This window comes from Phaeoacremonium minimum, assembly GCF_000392275.1.
Source record: "Phaeoacremonium minimum UCRPA7 unplaced genomic scaffold PA7_03_scaffold_596, whole genome shotgun sequence".
Lineage (NCBI taxonomy): Eukaryota > Fungi > Ascomycota > Sordariomycetes > Togniniales > Togniniaceae > Phaeoacremonium > Phaeoacremonium minimum.
The window spans coordinates 50,426-67,538 of record NW_006921498.1 but is presented as its reverse complement, the minus strand read 5'-3'; the positions used below and the strand labels follow the sequence as shown (position 1 = coordinate 67,538).

At 51.2% G+C, this 17,113-nt stretch overlaps 4 protein-coding genes across 4 annotated transcripts; 1 reads left to right on the top strand and 3 right to left on the bottom strand.

Annotated features, from left to right (window-relative positions):
- Positions 1–3,720: 3,720 nt before the first annotated feature.
- Positions 3,721–4,788, top strand: UCRPA7_8459 (putative alcohol oxidase protein; the record flags this gene model as incomplete). The annotated part of the gene is made up of 3 exons (XM_007920972.1): positions 3,721–4,052; positions 4,127–4,658; positions 4,726–4,788. 3 exons carry the CDS (start codon positions 3,721–3,723, stop codon positions 4,786–4,788), a joined length of 927 nt encoding a protein of 308 aa, XP_007919163.1.
- A 522-nt stretch (positions 4,789–5,310) lies between these two features.
- Positions 5,311–6,312, bottom strand: UCRPA7_8458 (putative glycosyl hydrolase family 61 protein; the record flags this gene model as incomplete). The annotated part of the gene is made up of 1 exon (XM_007920971.1): positions 5,311–6,312. One exon carries the CDS (start codon positions 6,310–6,312, stop codon positions 5,311–5,313), a length of 1,002 nt encoding a protein of 333 aa, XP_007919162.1.
- A 1,474-nt stretch (positions 6,313–7,786) lies between these two features.
- Positions 7,787–10,744, bottom strand: UCRPA7_8457 (putative peptidase family m1 protein; the record flags this gene model as incomplete). Its single annotated transcript, XM_007920970.1, has 2 exons — positions 7,787–10,340; positions 10,641–10,744. The coding sequence occupies 2 exons, from the start codon at positions 10,742–10,744 to the stop codon at positions 7,787–7,789; spliced, it is 2,658 nt and encodes an 885-aa protein (XP_007919161.1).
- A 1,403-nt stretch (positions 10,745–12,147) lies between these two features.
- UCRPA7_8456 (putative iq calmodulin-binding domain-containing protein domain-containing protein) lies at positions 12,148–15,231 on the bottom strand (the record flags this gene model as incomplete). Its single annotated transcript, XM_007920969.1, has 1 exon — positions 12,148–15,231. One exon carries the CDS (start codon positions 15,229–15,231, stop codon positions 12,148–12,150), a length of 3,084 nt encoding a protein of 1,027 aa, XP_007919160.1.
- Positions 15,232–17,113: the final 1,882 nt, after the last annotated feature.

Below are 17,113 nucleotides of genomic sequence, written 5' to 3'. Positions count from 1 at the left end.
AGGACCGTTGTTCGATCGCTTTGGTGCATGGGTATGCCCAACAACTTATATAACTTCAGAGTATAGCTAACCTGCTATTGTAGATCATGAGGCCGGCTTCAATACTCTACGCCTTTCTTATGATGATGCTCAGCTTGTGCGACAAATATTGGCAATTTATGCTGGTACAGGGCGTTTTGATGGGGACATGCATGGGTCTCATTCAGTTTCCAGCATTCGCAGCGGTTTCGCAATACTTCGACAAAAAAAGAGCGGCTGCTCTAGGAATTGTCATATCCGGCTCTTCGTTTGGGGGTGTCATTATCCCAATTGCACTCTCCAAGATGCTCAATGGCTCATCTTTGGGATTTGGATGGTCCGTCCGAGTTATTGGCTTTCTCATCTTGCCTTTCATGACTTTCGCATGCTTGGCAGTCAGAGCTCGACTACCATCCAGGACTAGCAACTTTTGGATTTCAGCTGCTTTTAAAGACCCAAAATTTGACCTGCTAATATTGGCAATGTTCTTCATGTTTACGGGCATGCTTACACCTCTATTCTACATGCCATCTTATGCAGTGACAAGAGGCATGAATACCACGTTGGCTGGTTACTTGCTCGCAATCATCAACGCAGCATCCACTTTCGGTCGTGTCATCCCGGGTGTACTGGCGGACAGATATGGTCGAATCAACGTGTTTGCACTTGGAGGTGTAATGACCGGGATTGTTGGGTTTTGCATGAATTCGGCGACGAGCAATGCAGGCTTAATTGTGTACTCTGTTGTCTTTGGTTTTGCTTCTGGAACCATCATCTCAGGGGCTACTGCGGCTATGTCGGTTTGCGTTAAAGACGTTCGAGATATGGGAACGTATATGGGCATTGGCATGTTCTTGGGCGGTCTTGGAAGTCTCATTGGACCTCCTGTGAACGGGGCATTCATTAACAAGTATGGGGGTTTCTTTGAGGTGTCAATGTTCAGCGGAGCCATGTGTCTATGTGGCGGTATCATTGCTCTCGCAACCAAGATCATTACTCCCCAGGGTATTTTTGGGAGAGTGTAATGGCATCTCGCTAGAGCAAGTTCATATCATATTTTCAAACACCTTCCCTTCTCTTTGTACCTAGAGTAGATAAAATCAGACTTAGAGGATTTAGATAAAGCATAGAATGCATTGACATATTATCACTATACCCTGCTGTATCCTAAGAACCTAAGTAATAGATTATGTATGTAAGCTATCGATAAGCTCTATCATCCCTTACATTGTTTAGCTTTAGTAGAATGTTTGGGTGATTTACCGGACGAGTGACTAAAGATAATATTTTGAGTTTTAGGAATACTAGGAAGTCTAAGTAGGAAGCTAATTTATAGGCTTCCTACTAGTGTATATCTACAAGTCGTCTACCGAGGGACAGATACCCATAGTGAAAGTCGGGATGAAATGATACTTAAGAGCAAGAAAAGCTTACTGCCCAAACTCACAATCTATATTAGGTTTTAATTTTCAGAGACACACGATGTGGCAAGGTTTCCGAGCTATTTTGGTCGTTGGACCTCAACCGAAGTTCCTATATATCATTAGCGTATGTCGAGGTACTTAAGACTTCATTCATCCGGCAGTTAGCTTAGTTCATGTGTTAGCATTTCTGCGTTCCTTTGTTTTCAGTTTGTCTTATTAAGCATTGATATTCATAATAAACTGTGCATACTAATGATTTTGAATTTGGATTCTCATATTGGACCTTGACCATGAAACGATGAACCTAGCGCGTCTCTCCCAGTGATGTTCTCAAAACCCATCAGATCAACAAAACATCAGGTATGAACGGCGATAGGAACCATGTTTGGAGAGAAGCCTCCCTATATATCTATGCAACAACCTTAGGGTCGTAGCTAAAGGTCTAAACTTTGTTTTCATTCGAGGAGCTCCCCAAGTTACCGATATACACCTCTGCCGGGGTAATATTTGTTAATTCTGGGTGAGAATTGTGACTTTTCAGACAGGAGAGTTGCTACTTTTGTCAAGACCAGTAGGGCTATAGAAATAAACAGAATCTTCAAAGCCTCAATCAGATACTCTCAACGCTGGTTTTCTGGTATATTCAACTCGCTAAAATAACGTTTATTACCCTGGCGGAGGTGTACGAAGGATGTGTCGCGTGCTGCTCATCGGTGGCTCCCTCTCAATTGACCCCGCAAAAAACTGGCCCATCTTGCCTAGGTGGACTTTTGCACATCATTCTGTGAGATGTTCACAACATTTCCCGCTCTATCTACGGGCAATCAAGGAAGTGTGTTACGGTTATTCTGCAACTGAACGGAGTTTGGCGAAGGAGATGGTGTCACAGCATAATCTATCGCTCGGACATGGTAACACAAGACCTCCAGCGCATCTATCTCATTCAGCCAACACCAACACCATCACATCCGAGAAAGTGGTACACGGCAAACTAAAATTGACGCACTACGTTCCCATTATCGTTCTGCCCGAGAATATTGCAAAATACCCGAAAAGAGAAAGTTTCAAGGAAGAGGACGAGTTTATATAGCAAAGCGGTGCTAAGGCTTTATCTTGCAGAGACTTCTTGGTGTTTTCGAATCCAAGAAACCTTGGAAAAGCCAGATTTCAAACACTTCCACACGTGCTCAACACAATCAATACATGATGCTTTTCTCCACAATTGACGATGTGATCAAAGAAGTAGATGTGCTGATTGCTGGTGGTATGCTGTACATCATTCATTACTCTTCAACTCCGTAACTTGAGGTTCTTGGCTAACTTGCCTCGACTTCTAAAGGTGGCTCGGCAGGGTGTATTGTTGCAAGCAGACTAGCCGAAGCGGACCCGACTTTAGCCATTCTTCTCGTCGAAGCCGGTGCGAATAATAAGAACATCCCTTCCGTCATTTATCCTGCCTTGTTTGTCCAGAACCTCGTTCCAAGCACCGACACAGCCATACACTGGAAGTCCAAAGCAACGGCAAATGTTGCCAATCGAAATGTCATCGTTCAGTCTGGCGGGATTCTAGGTGGAGGCTCATCTATCAATTTCATGGCGTAAGCCGCCTAGACGAGACTAATCGACCTATTGTCTGACTTGAATAGATACACTCGTGGCCAGCGATGTGATTTCGATTCTTGGAAAACACCTGGATGGACTATGGATGAACTTATGCCGTTTTTCAAGAAGGTGAGTGGTGTGCTTTTGCTCGAAACTTTAGAAACACCGCTGACAATTGTATTTTCAGCTCGAGACGTATCATGGCCGAGGTGATCTGAGCACACATGGCTGCGCTGGTCCCATCCAAGTTTCCGACGGTCCTTTCCGCTCTCACGCAAGCTCGAATCAGTTGATCAAAGCCGCAACTAAACTCGGTTATGTTGAACTAAGGGATGCGCAGGCATTTGATTCTCCCATGGGCTTCGAACGTTGGACGCATTATATCTCACCGGAGGGAAGACGACAAGATATTGCACACACTTATCTCCTCCCAAAACTCGAAGATGGGAGACACCCAAACTTGCATGTTCTTCTTAAGTCGAAAGTCGTCCGTGTCTTATTCGATGACAACCTTCATGCCAACGGAGTCGAAATAGTTCCTTGCTCAGGTTATAAAACATCGAGCCCTATGTGTGTATCCCCCATGCAAGTTATCAAGGCAAGGAAGATGGTAGTTCTGTCCAGTGGTGCGTTAGGATCGCCACAGATCCTAGAGCGCTCGCGCATTGGCGACCCCATGGTCCTCAAGCAAGCAGGCTTATCCGTATTGGTGGACTTGCCTGGTGTAGGTAGCGGCTATCAAGATCATAACGCCGTCTACTGTCCTTACAAAACGAACTTGACCCCGGAAGAGACACTTGATGGTCTCTGGAGTGGTCGCTATGCCCAAGAAGATGCGACATCTAAAAATGATCCCATCCTTGGATGGAATGCTTGCGACATATTTGGGCAGATTCGTCCTACTGAAACCGAGGTCGCTGAGCTTGGAGGTTCTTTTGAGAAAGCTTGGAGCCAAGACTTCAAGAACCAACCAAACAAACCATTCACATTGATAGCCCCGGTTTCTGGGTATGATTAGTCTCTTTCTTGAATTTCCTGGACACCCATAAGTGTGCAATGCAGTACTAATCATTGATCTGTAGCTACCTAGGCGACCACCAGTCTGTTGATCCTGGACAGTATATCACCGTTGTTCCATACACAGCCTACCCTTGGTCACGAGGCAGCATCCACATCACTGGCTATAAGCCTAACGACGATGTTGACTTCGACTGCGGGTTTTTGAGTGATCCGAAGGATGTAACTGCGCTGATGTTTGCATACAAGAAGACCCGCGAGCTTATGAGACGAACAGATATGTATCGTGGCGAGGTGATTTCGGGCCATCCGAGATTTCCGCCCGACTCAAAGGCTGCGTGTATCACATTAGCTGATGAAGGCCTGAAGATGGACCAGGTCGAAAACCTTGAATATTCCGATGAAGACAACAAAGCTCTAGAAAAATGGATACGTGAGGGAGTATCAAGTACGTGGCATTCCTTAGGAACAAACAAGATGGCACCGCGTGAAGAGATGGGTGTCGTGGATAGGAGCTTGAATGTCTACGGAGTGCATGGCCTCAAAGTTGTTGACCTCAGCATTGCGCCAGAGAATGTTGGGGCCAACACCCATAATGTAAGTTTCATTGATCATCGTTATAACCATCCCTTAGACCACATACTAACAAATCCGTTCACCTTAGACAGCTCTTGTCATTGGCGAGAAAGGGGCGGATATCATTATTAAGGAACTGAAGCTTGTCTGAAACAGTTTTAGAGTACTTGCCAGCCGTTACCTTTATCGGCGCATCTCTTATCTGACAATTATATGAGCGATAGTGCTCAAGGACATGACACCAGACCGAATTGGGTGAAAAGGATTGAAGCATGAGTAAATCACGCCGTGATAGTAGCTATTTATTGCAGGTCACGGACATGGTAACGTGCGATGAGAGAAGCCTTCTTTATTCATCATATCAGAAATAGCATAGGGAAGTGATATTGGGACCACAGCCCAATGACTACCCAACTGCAAAAACTTTTTACGTCATCTATGATAGCTCTACTTTCTTAGATTCGCATCAAAGAAATGGCATTTCAGAGGCCGGAAACCTATTGCAAGGTCATGTCACTTGATGTAAACAGTAGGGTTGTGCACGATCCCGCATTCAGTCGACTAAAGCGCAACTGTTATACATGTACACTATTGTATAATCTATTTACAGGTAGAACAGAACAAGGGCTCAGCCTCTATAATCATACACATGTCCATGACCAACATCAAGTCCTCACATCTTCTTGGAGATGTCGCGAGCATGGCGGCGGACCTTCCGCTTGCTACCACAGGTGACGGGCGTGCTCGGGGTAGCAGTGGCAACAGGCGCCGTGGAGGTGGCAGCCGGGGTCTCCTCGACAGCAGAGGTCGTCGGCACGGCAGCAACAGAGCTGACAACGGCAGAGGTGGCGATCGCCGCAGGCGCGCTGGTGACCGCAGCCGCGGAGGTGGCGGAAACCGCCGCGGAGGTAGCGGGGCTGCCGCCGGAGCTCGCGCCGCTGAATAGAGTAGGGCCGGGGATCGTGTAGTTCGTGAGGGTGGTGTAGGGGTTGAACAGGATGCCCGGGTCAGTAGGCGAGTACAGCTCGGTGCCGAGGACGCCCTCTGGCAGCTCAGTGCCGGAGCCGGTAATCTCGATGTTGGCGCACTGCGGGTAGTTCTGGGCGCCGTTCAGGGAGCCGGCCGCATGCATGGCGATGATCTCGTGGCGGAAGACGTAGTTGCCGGGGGCGATGGACTCCGGGACAGTGGTGACCCAGGTGTTGTTGTTGGCGATCAGCTTCGTGGCTGCCCACTCCTGTGTGTCAAGATCAATGCCGGCTTCGTCAATCTTGATCCACTTGAGTGCAGTCTTGTCGACGGTGGAGCAGTCATCGCCACAGCTGGCAATGTAAGTGAAGACAGGGCCGAAGTGGGAGTCGGGCCAGACAGTCCACTGGAACTCGACAGTGCCACCAGCAGCGACCTTCGCGGTAATCTTGCCCGGCTCGGCATTCTTGTGGCAGATGATATCAGCAGCCGTGTAGCTGCTGCCGTCAACAAATCCGTTGTCCAGGTTCTCGGCCGACCATGAGGCGATATCAGGAACAGCCTGGCCGTTGACCTTGGCATAGTAATAATCAAGCAAGAAACCCTGATTGTACGATCCGTCGGTCACGAAGCCGCTCACAAGGCCGTGGGCGAGAGTAGAAGTGGCGAAAGTGCCAATAAGCGCAAGTTTGGTTGCAAAAGACATGGTTGTTAATTTGGACGTGGAAGAAATAGACCAATTGTTTGTATCAAGTCGGATGGACTGAAGATATGGCTAGGTTGAGCGATGTTCGGTGTTCGAATGAAGCGAAAGTTGTCAAAAGAGTGTCCCAGCTTCACACAGTGAAGGCGACTAATGTGAAGTTGATAGAAAGAATGGATAGGTAAGAAAACCAAGAAAGAATGCAGTCTACAATGAGTGCTGAGGAACAGTATACTTCTTCTCCGTGAGGACACTCATGGCTGTATTTATCTTCTCGAGCTTCGCCGCAGCCCACTTACACGGATGGCCCACGGTGGGGATGCCAACAGTTCGTCACTTACACCGAAACACCAACGCGCACACCAGACTGGTGGAATTTTCTGGATAGTATCCATATCGAATCGATATCCCCTGCCCTGCGCGGACACCCAGCAGACTTTGGCGGTGCGCCGACATGAATGGGGATCCTGGTCGGGGGGTGATCTGGCCCAGGGGTTGCTTTGGTAAAACGCCAAACTTAGCGCCACGTTGAAACGGGATCCTCCCGAATCCCCTTAATAGATCAGATATCGCACGCCGCACAACAGCCCACTGCGTCGGCTAGACGTGCTGATTTCTTTTCCCTGGTGCCCATCATCGAGTGGAAATGACATGATCGGCGCCAAGTTGGGGCGGCTGTTTCTCGCGTGTGCACGCCAAGGCGATCCAATGTACGACTCCATGCAGTCGTCTCGCCATGCCGTGGTAATGGGTCAGTGACTACTTTATGAGAAACGCTCGACCTAACGTGAAAGACATCTAGGCATGCATCGCTCGAATCGCTCGTGCTTGCTATAGACGTACGCGTGTAAGTCATCCCTTCTGAGCCACAAGGTTGCATTCATGCGATGCATCCCATGTCAACAGTTCGACGTGCATTTTTCAACCCAGCAAGGCATCTCCCACGCGACGATAACCCGCAAGGATCAGACACCGGCTCGACATCCCCTGGGGCTCCTCGATCCAAAAGTGGTTTCTTCAGACGAACTCGTGAGCCTGGCGGTTGGAGCACAGGTGCAGCTTCAGTCGGAGCTCGGAAGACGATCCCTGTTGGGTGCTCTCAATTTGAGGCAACTAGAGCCGTGGCGCCTCAAATGAGGCTCTTGGCATTGCCGCAGAGTCACATCCCATCCCCACAACTTACCCGCCGCCTCCTGTCAGGCTGCGTCACCACTTATCATCAGATGGAAAAGGTCCATGGGAATAAGGGGGGCCGGTGAACCGTCGGTAGGTCATGACTTCCTCCCTGATTACAATCATTGTGGTCAAGGAGTACTCCTGAGCTTTTCACATCAACGCTGTAGGCCCCTGATGACACAAGGGAAAAGGATCATTTAGTACACATTCCATGGGAAAAGATGCGATTTCAGTACCAGCTTTTCTCTACTCTGAACTACGCAAACATGGGTGCGATGTACGATCCAAAAGAAGACGTGCCCTACGCGTATCCATTGGTGGTCAACCACTCCTTCAGCACCGCCGCATCCCGCTCCTTGTACGCCGCCCGTCCCCTAATCAGGTCCTTGACCTGCTCCAGCGTGCGGTCGAACCGCGTCTTGTCCTTGTCCGCGAAGAAGGAGTCGATCTCCTCGAGCATGCCGTAGTCGGCGAACTTGGACAGCGACACCTTGATCAGCCGGTCCAGCAGGATGGGGTTGCCGCTGATCTTCTTCTCGATGTCGTCCCAGTTGTTCTTCATGAATTCCCACAGTAGCGGTCGCGCGACGCGGTTGTTCGCCAAGCTGCCCGCGAGGATGTGCATGTCGGCGCTGGGAATAGAGTCCTTGGCCGGAGCCGGTGGCGAGATGTTGAACAGGAATGGGAGCAGTGTGGACTTGATGACCTCGGGATCAGAAACGTGACCGAGTACAAGCAGCAAGACCTCCTTGCCATCAACAGCCGTGGTGTTATACCACTCGTCCTTGAGGAATGCAGTGGCACCAACAGGATCTCTCTGGAGAGCGACACGGAAGACAGGTGTGCGGAGGTCGGCAGTGAGGCTCTTTGACTCCTTGTAGGCATTGAATCGAGAGAAGGCCTCTTCTTGGACCGCAGGATGTCCATTGACGGAAGCAGTCAACAGAAGACGCTTCCGCAAGAGTGCAGTGTTGTAGTCCTCACCCTGCGGGAAGTCCCAGCCCAACTTGCTCAAGGCGCTGTCAATCAGGTAAAGGGTGAACTTTTCCAGGCCCGCCTTGATCGTATCATCTTCTCCAAAGATAGACTTGGCAAGTGCAATTGAGTCCAGAGCTTGGCTCAGCACACGGTAATGCGTCTCGTTCTTGAATCCTTGGATGAAAGACAGCATCGCAGGTGTCGTGCCATAGCCGGAGAAGGCAAGGTCGGCAGCCGAGCCCGTGATGGAGATCTTGTCTTCGGTGCTCAAGCGATCGAGCTGTGTGCCGAGCAGGCGAAGACGCAGGGGTGGATAGTTCACGCGGTAGAAGCCGGTGGCCTTGGAGTTGATGAGATAGAAGTCATTATCGACATCTCGGATCGTCTCCTCTCTGGATGTCAGAGCCAGTGGAACGGCGTCCTGTGTGCCAATCTTCCCCTGGAAGGCCAAAGGTACCCACCAAGTCGTTGTGTCATCCTCGGGCTTGACATCACCGGTGGACAGGAAACGTGACTGCTTGACAGTGATTTGGCGCGGCTCCTCGCCAACGGTCAAAACGGGGAAGCCAATCTTCTCGATCCACGGCTTCATCAGGGCGTTGACATCTTGTCCAGAGGCCTCAGAGAGCGCGTCCCACAGAGCCTTGGTCTTCGCGTTACCGTAAGCGTGTTTCTTCAGATAGATGGCAACGCCCTTGAGGAAAGTCTTGACGCCAAGGTGGCTAGCCAACATGCGAATGTTTGAGCAACCCTTCAAGTAGCTGATGGCATCAAAGACCTGGTTGATATCAAGCGCGTTGCGCACCGGAACCTGAATGGGATGAGAAGAGCGCAGACCATCGAGCTTCAGAGCATTCTCCATGCCCTCGTTGATGAATTGAGGCCACACCTCCCACTCGGGATGCAGGTGGTCAATCGCCAACCAACCAGCCCATGTAGCGAAGCCCTCGTTTAACCACAGCTCATCCCACCAGTCCATCGTGACGAGGTTACCGAACCACTGATGAGCCAGTTCATGGGCAACAACATAGGCGATACGGTTGCGGAAACGAGCCTCGGACTGCTTCTCGTCAAATAGAATAGCGGTCATGCGGTAAGTCACCAATCCCCAGTTCTCCATAGCGCCGTGAGTGAACTCGTGCACAGCCAAGATGTCGGACTTGGGAAGCGGGTAGTCAATCTCGAATGCCTCGGAAAAGAAGTCGATAATCTTGGGAGCATGCTGCAGGGCCCACTGACCCTGCTCCTTCAGGCCCCTGGTAGTGTATAGTCGTACGGGAAGCTGCTTGCCGTTGTACTTGCGATCGGTAAAGGCCTCAATATACTCGAAGTCTCCTACAGCCCAGGCATAGAGGTAGGTGCTCATGGCAGGTGAGGTCTCGAAAGCGACGAGCTTCTTGCCAGCCCTGGACTCGGTAGTGGTCTTGACTGGCATGTTGCTGAGGGCTACCTGGTCGTCCGGAATCTCAATAGCAAAATCGAATGTAGCCTTGAGGTTCGGCTCGTCAAAGCAGGGGAAAGCTCTCCGAGCATCGCAACTCTCAAACTGCGTGTTTAGCATGTAATGCCAGTCATCGTCGAAGGGCACACTCTTGGCTGGCGGGGCAGCGGGCTTGTACTGGGACCGGTAGAATCCAGCCATGTCATGGTTCATGATGCCGGTGAATTCAATACGGATGCTAGCCTTGCTAGACACTGGGATCTCAGTGTCAAAGGGAATAGTGACCCGCTGTGCTTTCTCGTCATAGTTGAATGTGGTGGAGGTGAAGCTTGTGCTAGACTTGGTCTGCTCAGTGACAACCTCAGCCTTCTTGAGTGTGAGCTCCAAGGAGTTCAGCACAATCTCCTTGGTGGCCTTCTGAAAGGGTCCATTGATGCTATGGGGTACATTGTCAGCATCTCACTGAGACTTAATGGCAGGGGGGATGAAATGTCTAGATCCTTGGCTGGCAGCACCCTGGCAACTCACACAGTGACAATCGTCCTGAAGACAGGCACTGCTATTCATGTCCAGCATCACTTGAGCCAATGCTTCAACCAATCTCAATTGAACTGGGATGAGTTGTTTCCCATCGATTGCATTCTGTGGGCAAGCGCTTCAAACGCTGATCGACAAGGGAGGTATTGGTGGTGGGGGAGGGGCAGCTGCTACAAGCTGAAAGGGGAGAACAACATACATAACAGTGCCTTTGTAGGTCCATTCGGCAAAGTTCAGGTCAGTGAGGACCAGATCGTAGTGCTGGGGCCGAAAGTTGTCCGGCAGGATCTCTCGGTCGGCCATTGTCGCGTCTGTATGAAGCGATGCTGAGGCTGAGGCTGTGGTGGTAGAGGACAGCGACGATGAGGTGATGGAGTGATAACCCCGCGGCGAGCAATTCTGTGGCGTCGTCGGAGCTACGAGCCGCGAGTGGAGCTGACCGATAGAGATGGTCGTCGTCGGCCGCTGGTGCAGGTGGCAGCCAGCAGCAGGAGCAAGAGCAGCAGCAATATGCGAACCGGAGACTGACGACGATAGACGGCGAATCTGGGGATGGTGAATGTGGTGAATATGGTGAATATGGTGAATATTACGGCTACTGCTGCTGATCCGCTTAAATAAGAAAATTCCCAAAGCCAAAGAGCGAGGACGATGTGCCCCACGATTGGTACAAACAGCTGCGTATGTGTGTGTGAACTTATTAACGCTGCATACGGGCACTGTTTGCCCATTAGCGTCGCCCTGCTGTCGTGTTGGTAGTGGTGATGGTCGTGTGCCGAAGCTTCTGGCTGCTGCCGCTTGTGGGTTGCCGGCTCTGCGAAAATTCTTGAAGCCGCGCAGGTTCGGCAGGATAGCGGTTCTCAGGCCTAACCAGCATCGAACCGTCGATACCCGCGCATGCTTGATCATGACGGCGCCCCAAAGAGAAGCCATCCTCGCGGGCTTATAAAAGACACCTGCCCGTTCTAGCAAGTCAATTACCGCTCCATAGTAGCACCTGGCTAGTTGTGGATCGGCGTCCTCGTCGGTTGTCTCGTGGGCGGCGACTCTACAGATTTAGTCAGGAGAAGCTGGGCAAGGAAGACGCCCGGCCGCTGTGACACAACGATTCGGGCGCGTCCAAAAGGAGGCTCTTACAGCACCACCCAGGCACACAGTGGGAACTGGACGCGGCTGCTTGGCACTGTGTAGGATAGCCTAGACCTACTCGATAGCCTAAATGCTCCTGGCCATATTTTTACAGTATCTGCACTAGGAGACCGTGTCCGAGATGGCCAATCACTCAATTAATGACTGCTCACACTCAACACAAGGACTTGTACGTTCATAATCGTTGCATTCCATTGCATCGCTTTGCATTGTGAGGTTATGTATTGCTGTGCTGTGTTGTGTCATTCGCTAGTCATGATACCGCACGACTTCAACTGTCGCGCTTCATCCAGATGATAATGCCATGCGACCAAAGGAAAGATGATGCCCGAATAATAACATGATAATCACACAGCCCATGCCAAAAGCCAAAATGAAACCAGAAACCGCCTATCAAACGCCGCTGTCCTGTGATGAGCTCTGCCGAGCTGTCCCCAAGTGTCTCCCTGTCCAGATAAATCCAATGCGTTCAAACACGGCCAATCAAACATGTTGCCTTCTTGTCCCGGCCCTACTAGTTCAAATTGTAGCTCTTTGGAATGGTGCTTCCTTCCTGCTCAAGAGCTCTCTTCGCGCTCAGCCTTCTCGGCCACATTCTCCCACCATACGCTATGGGCTTCGCGGTCGACACTGCCGACTTTGGCAATCTCGTCCACCATCTCACGTACTCGATCCGTGAACTCTGCAAGCCCGAGACCGGCCAATTTCTCGCCAGCTGTGCTGGTAGCTTTGACCTTCTCGCTGGTGCTTCCAGCTGCCAGTCGGGCCAGCATGTGACCCCTGAGACGGTTGAGTAGCAATCTCAAGACCGGCTCCCTAGGCTCCGAGGATGCCAAGGTGCCATTTGCCTTGGTAGCGCACTCCATGCTAGCTATTGCCAGCTTTTGAACCAGAGCACGAAGATGCCCTTTGGTAGCGGCCGGCATAGAGCGGCCGGCTTCGAGAGCAGCCATAACCCCATCGACAATGGCATCACTATTCGGCTGCCGATCTGCAGCCTCGAGGACTGACATGATTCTTCCAGCTTCGGTCTTCCACGGAGCCCGGACGTCGCGCTTGAGAAGGTTTTTGCACTGCAAAAGGATCGCACCAGCTGTGATGATTCTTCTGGACAGTGTGCCGTACTTTGCAATACGCTTGTGATCAAGGCGCAGCATCTCGGGGACCTCGTCTGACGGCATAGGACCGAGCTGCGTAAAGATGTCTACTAGCATCTGGTTGTAAATCCTGTCCGGAGTCGGCCGTGATTTGGGGTGGTTAATGCCTTCAGGGTCGCGACGGGATACCTCTGTGAGAACCTTGCTACGTGCTACACGCCATGCCGCCTCTGCGGCAGACAGATCGTGCACTCCCATTTCCAATGCAGAAGAGAATGATTTTGCCTCATACTGCGATGCAGATTCGAGCAGCTTTGGTGCCACCAGGTGAAGCAAGTGGTTCGCGTAGTCACTCAGCATGACGTCGATGAAGAGGATAAGCGCCTCGAGACGGTCAACATAGCTTCCCTGGCTTAGCTTGTTCTCAACGAGGTCTTTCACTTCGTCATCGCGGACAGGCGCACAGAGCTTAGGCAGCAAAGCACCCATGGACGAGAAGAATCTCTCATAAGAGAAGCTCCCAGCGCTGAATTGGCGTTTCGCCATGTCCACGTCAAGGAGCTCACCAATGAAGGTGTGCATCGAGTTACCTGGTCGCACCAAGCGTTGCAGCTTATCGCGTATATAGTCCGCGATAGACAGCAGGAGGAAGAAGTGTTCCTCTTGCTGGTCATCCACCATCGTGTTGCGCATCTCTTCCAGCAACGGCTGCAGCGCTTTGGTCTCGGCCTCCATGAATTCATCCGCAGAGACGCGATATTCTCGGTTAATGGCTAGCTCGTGGACCACAATGCGATTGTCGGGCAGCAGACTACCTTTCCTGCTCGCCGGACGAACATGGATATCTGAGGACCGCTGCCTAGCATTTGGCGTGGATGGTGGCGTAGGCTGTTGTGTAGCAGCTGCTGACCTGCGCTCACTGGTGGTCACCAAGTCATCCATTACAGTTTCCGTCGTAATTGATTGGTCTGCAACTCGTGGCTTCGTGTCTCCAGCCGGTTTCTTCTGTGCCCTTGCCTTGCGAGCTTTCCTGACAGCTTCGAAGACCATCTTCTTGCCTTGCTCGGCACCGGCCAGCTTCTTGATTCTCACCATAAGCTTGACCTGATTATCCTGTATACTTTGGCGGTATTGATCAGTGACAGATGGATCAGTGCTATCCTTCACGGACTGCCAGATAGCATCCAGCTCAACAAACTGTAGTAACATGACCTGAATGAGCGCGCTAGAGTCACGGGCTTTCCATGCGATAAACGCATTATAGAAAGTCGCATACACTTCAGGCAGCGACTCGACGAGTGCGGGCGGGGGAGTATAGTTGTTGAGCGATGTCAACCGAGACAGCGTGTTCTCAAACGAAATCAAAAGGTCTCGTGCCTTCCCAACGAGTTCCTGCAGCTGTGGATTAGCTAGATCATCCTTCGGCATTGGCTGCGCCAGAGTTGCTCCAACCTGCTCCTGTTCACTACTGCCTTCCCTATTACTAAGGACTTGGGCAGGGTGTCCCAAAATGAGGAATGCACTCAAGAATGTCCGCACTGCGGCCATCTCGTCAACGGATCCGGTGTTTCCCTCTTGGAGACCACAGATCCGTAGCACTCGCGCCGTGATCAGGAGTACTTTCTCCTGGCCAAGCAATTCAACGACCTTCTCGAATGACGTGTCTCTCACGCCATCGATAGTCAAACCCAGTTGGAGAAACTCTGAAACAGCCCTCTTTCGCAGAGCAGCCCTCCACCACCACTGGATCTTCGTGATCGCAACGTCGTCTCGCATAGGCGAAGAGTCCCGCTCCTTGACCTCCTTCACCTCCGGCATCACTTCGACAGCCTTCCGACTTGTAATGATGCTCTGGCCTCTGCCGCGAGTTCGTGTGGTGCTCTTGTTCCGGAGCTCCTCACGTCTCTTCTCGGCTTCTGCCAGACGCTCTTCCATCTGTAGCCGCATCTTCTTGATTTCTTGTTCCCGCTTCTCCTTCATGCTTTCCGCCACTGCTTTGGCCCTCTTCACCTCTTCCGCGCATGCTGCAGCAATCTCGGCGAGATTTCTCTCGCGCGCCTGTTGGGCAGCGAGAGCCCTCTCTTCCGAAGCGGATATATCGCGGGTGGCTGCCTTCGCTAATGCCGCTCGTAGGCGGACCTTCTCGGCGTGCGCAGCACGGTCGGCGAGTCGTTTCTGGCGATCCTCGAGGATGGACGCGCGGCGCAGGTGTTGGGCGACATGCTTGCTCTGGGGACTGTCATCGTCTGGTGCACAGCCCAGTGAGGCTCGTGAATGGGTAGAGGATATAGAGTTCCGTCGCGATGAGGCTGCTGAGCCCTTGCGTCGGTTCTGCGTTGGTCGGTAGAAGCGTGCGGCGATGTGTGGCGGGGGCGTGTAGATTCGCGGGGTTTGATCATCGGCGCCTTCAACGGCTTCTATGGCTTCCTCGGGGGTTGGTAGTGATATGTCGACATCGGCGTCCGGAGTGCCAGGCGTCGGCGCACCTATAGACTCCTCTAGGTTGCGCGAAGGCTCCGTGAGATCTAATGAAGCTCGCCGCATGTTGGCGGTTGGTGGGCTTGGGTCTTCCGGTATGTAGGTGTTTTCGTATGTGTGTACGCAGCCCACCGGATGATTCGGTTTTAGAAGGGTATCTCGCAGGTGTAAGAAGAACAAAACTCCTTGATCTACCAAGGGCTGGTCAGAAGGATTGCAGCGGTGGTTGTTCGCGTGAGTAATGTGAGACGGCCCCTGGTCTCAAGGTCGCGATACGATGGGCTCCCGGTTGCGGAAAAAGTGGCGCAGGCCGATAAAAACAACAATCAGTCAATCGATTGCCCACACAAGAGGCTCTCTGTCCGGTAAATGATATAAGATGCTAACAAGGACGAGAAGGAAGAAAAAGAAGAGGAACGAAAGAAAGAAAACAGTTCAATAAGAACCGAGCATATGCATGCGATGAAGCAGAAAGACACCGAAGCCTGCAGACGGCGGCGATGGCGATGGCGATGTTGATGATGGATGTTGATGCAGGCGGCAGAATGACTGGCTGGACCCAAATGGGCCAAGGAGTATGTAAGTGGAGCTCAGCGCTGACTGTCTGTGATGGACCGCAAAAGAAGGCTGGGGAAAGTGAGCTGCCCCTCTGTAATACTGTACCTACAGTAAACAGGAATGACGGAAGCAGCTGGGACGCTAACGCAACCGCCTGCCTATCACCTACAGAATGGAGCTGCCTAGTGTTACTTATGTCAGCAAAGCTTGAATTGATCAGAGCTGCTTCCGTTTGCAGGTTTGAGAAGACGTTGAACCTCGTGCTCATTGAATTGAATGTAGTGATCAAATGACATCATTTCTTCAACAATGGCATGATTCTTGGACTTGACCTCTGTTCATTGTGACAGCTCTAACTCGTCAATGTCTTCCTACTCGATCCAACGTCCCATCTATAGTATCAAGTGAAGTGTTAACAAGACCTGGCCACCTCACGGGTCGCTGAGTAATGGTCACTTCGACAGGCCGACAATTGGACATCAGGACTATAAATCTTCAAGATCGTAAGCATTTTATTAGCACGAACAGCTTTCAAGGAGAAGAGTTGTGAACGGAATTATTTGTCAGTGGCCAGATTAGAATGTCAAGTACTAATCACTTCATCACGAGCACAGTCTCCATTTGCACTTAGCGAAGTAAAGCTCATGTTAGCGCTTGTGATAAAGGTATAAGTCAGAGTACCGCCGGCTAACCAGTCACAAACTCCATAAGGCCGATGCATATTATATCATGTCAAGAGCCGCTCAGGCTCTCCCATTGCAGAGGTGAGGTGTGCTAGAATTCGGTGTGCTTCCTCCACTCCTTCGATGCCTTGTCTAGAGCTTCTGTCGATGCAGACCTCAGGGCGAAATACTTCTGTACCTCATCCAAGACCTCTGCCTTGATCTTGACATCAGGACTACTGGTTAATCGCCTCAAAGCAAGAGGTTGGTCGGCCTTGTCAAGCTCCAAAATCTCGCGGGGCCACTGGACTAATGCATCTAGCTCTGAAGGCAGGCATTTCAAGGCTGCCAAAACAGTCCGGGCGGCCCAGCCTTCCATATACCACCGACTAGGAGCTCGACTCAGGATTGTGCACCAATAAATAAAAATGACCACGGCAAATGGGTGATGTTGCTCTAGAAGGTTGATATAGTCTTGGCCTACGGCTGCAGGCCACCAGATGATATGAACCCAGCTGCGAGGCATCCCATTAGTGGTATGTACCCAGCCCTGAAGGGCTGTCGCCGTTGTCATAAGTGTGCTCTTTGTGCCATCTATATCCTTCAACTCATCTACTGCCGAGCAAAGGTCAGAAACGGCTTGATCCACCGTGACATTTGGCTTAACCTCGAATTTGTCGAGCCTTTGCTTGATCATGCCCTGCAATGGACCCTGGAAAAAGTACCGT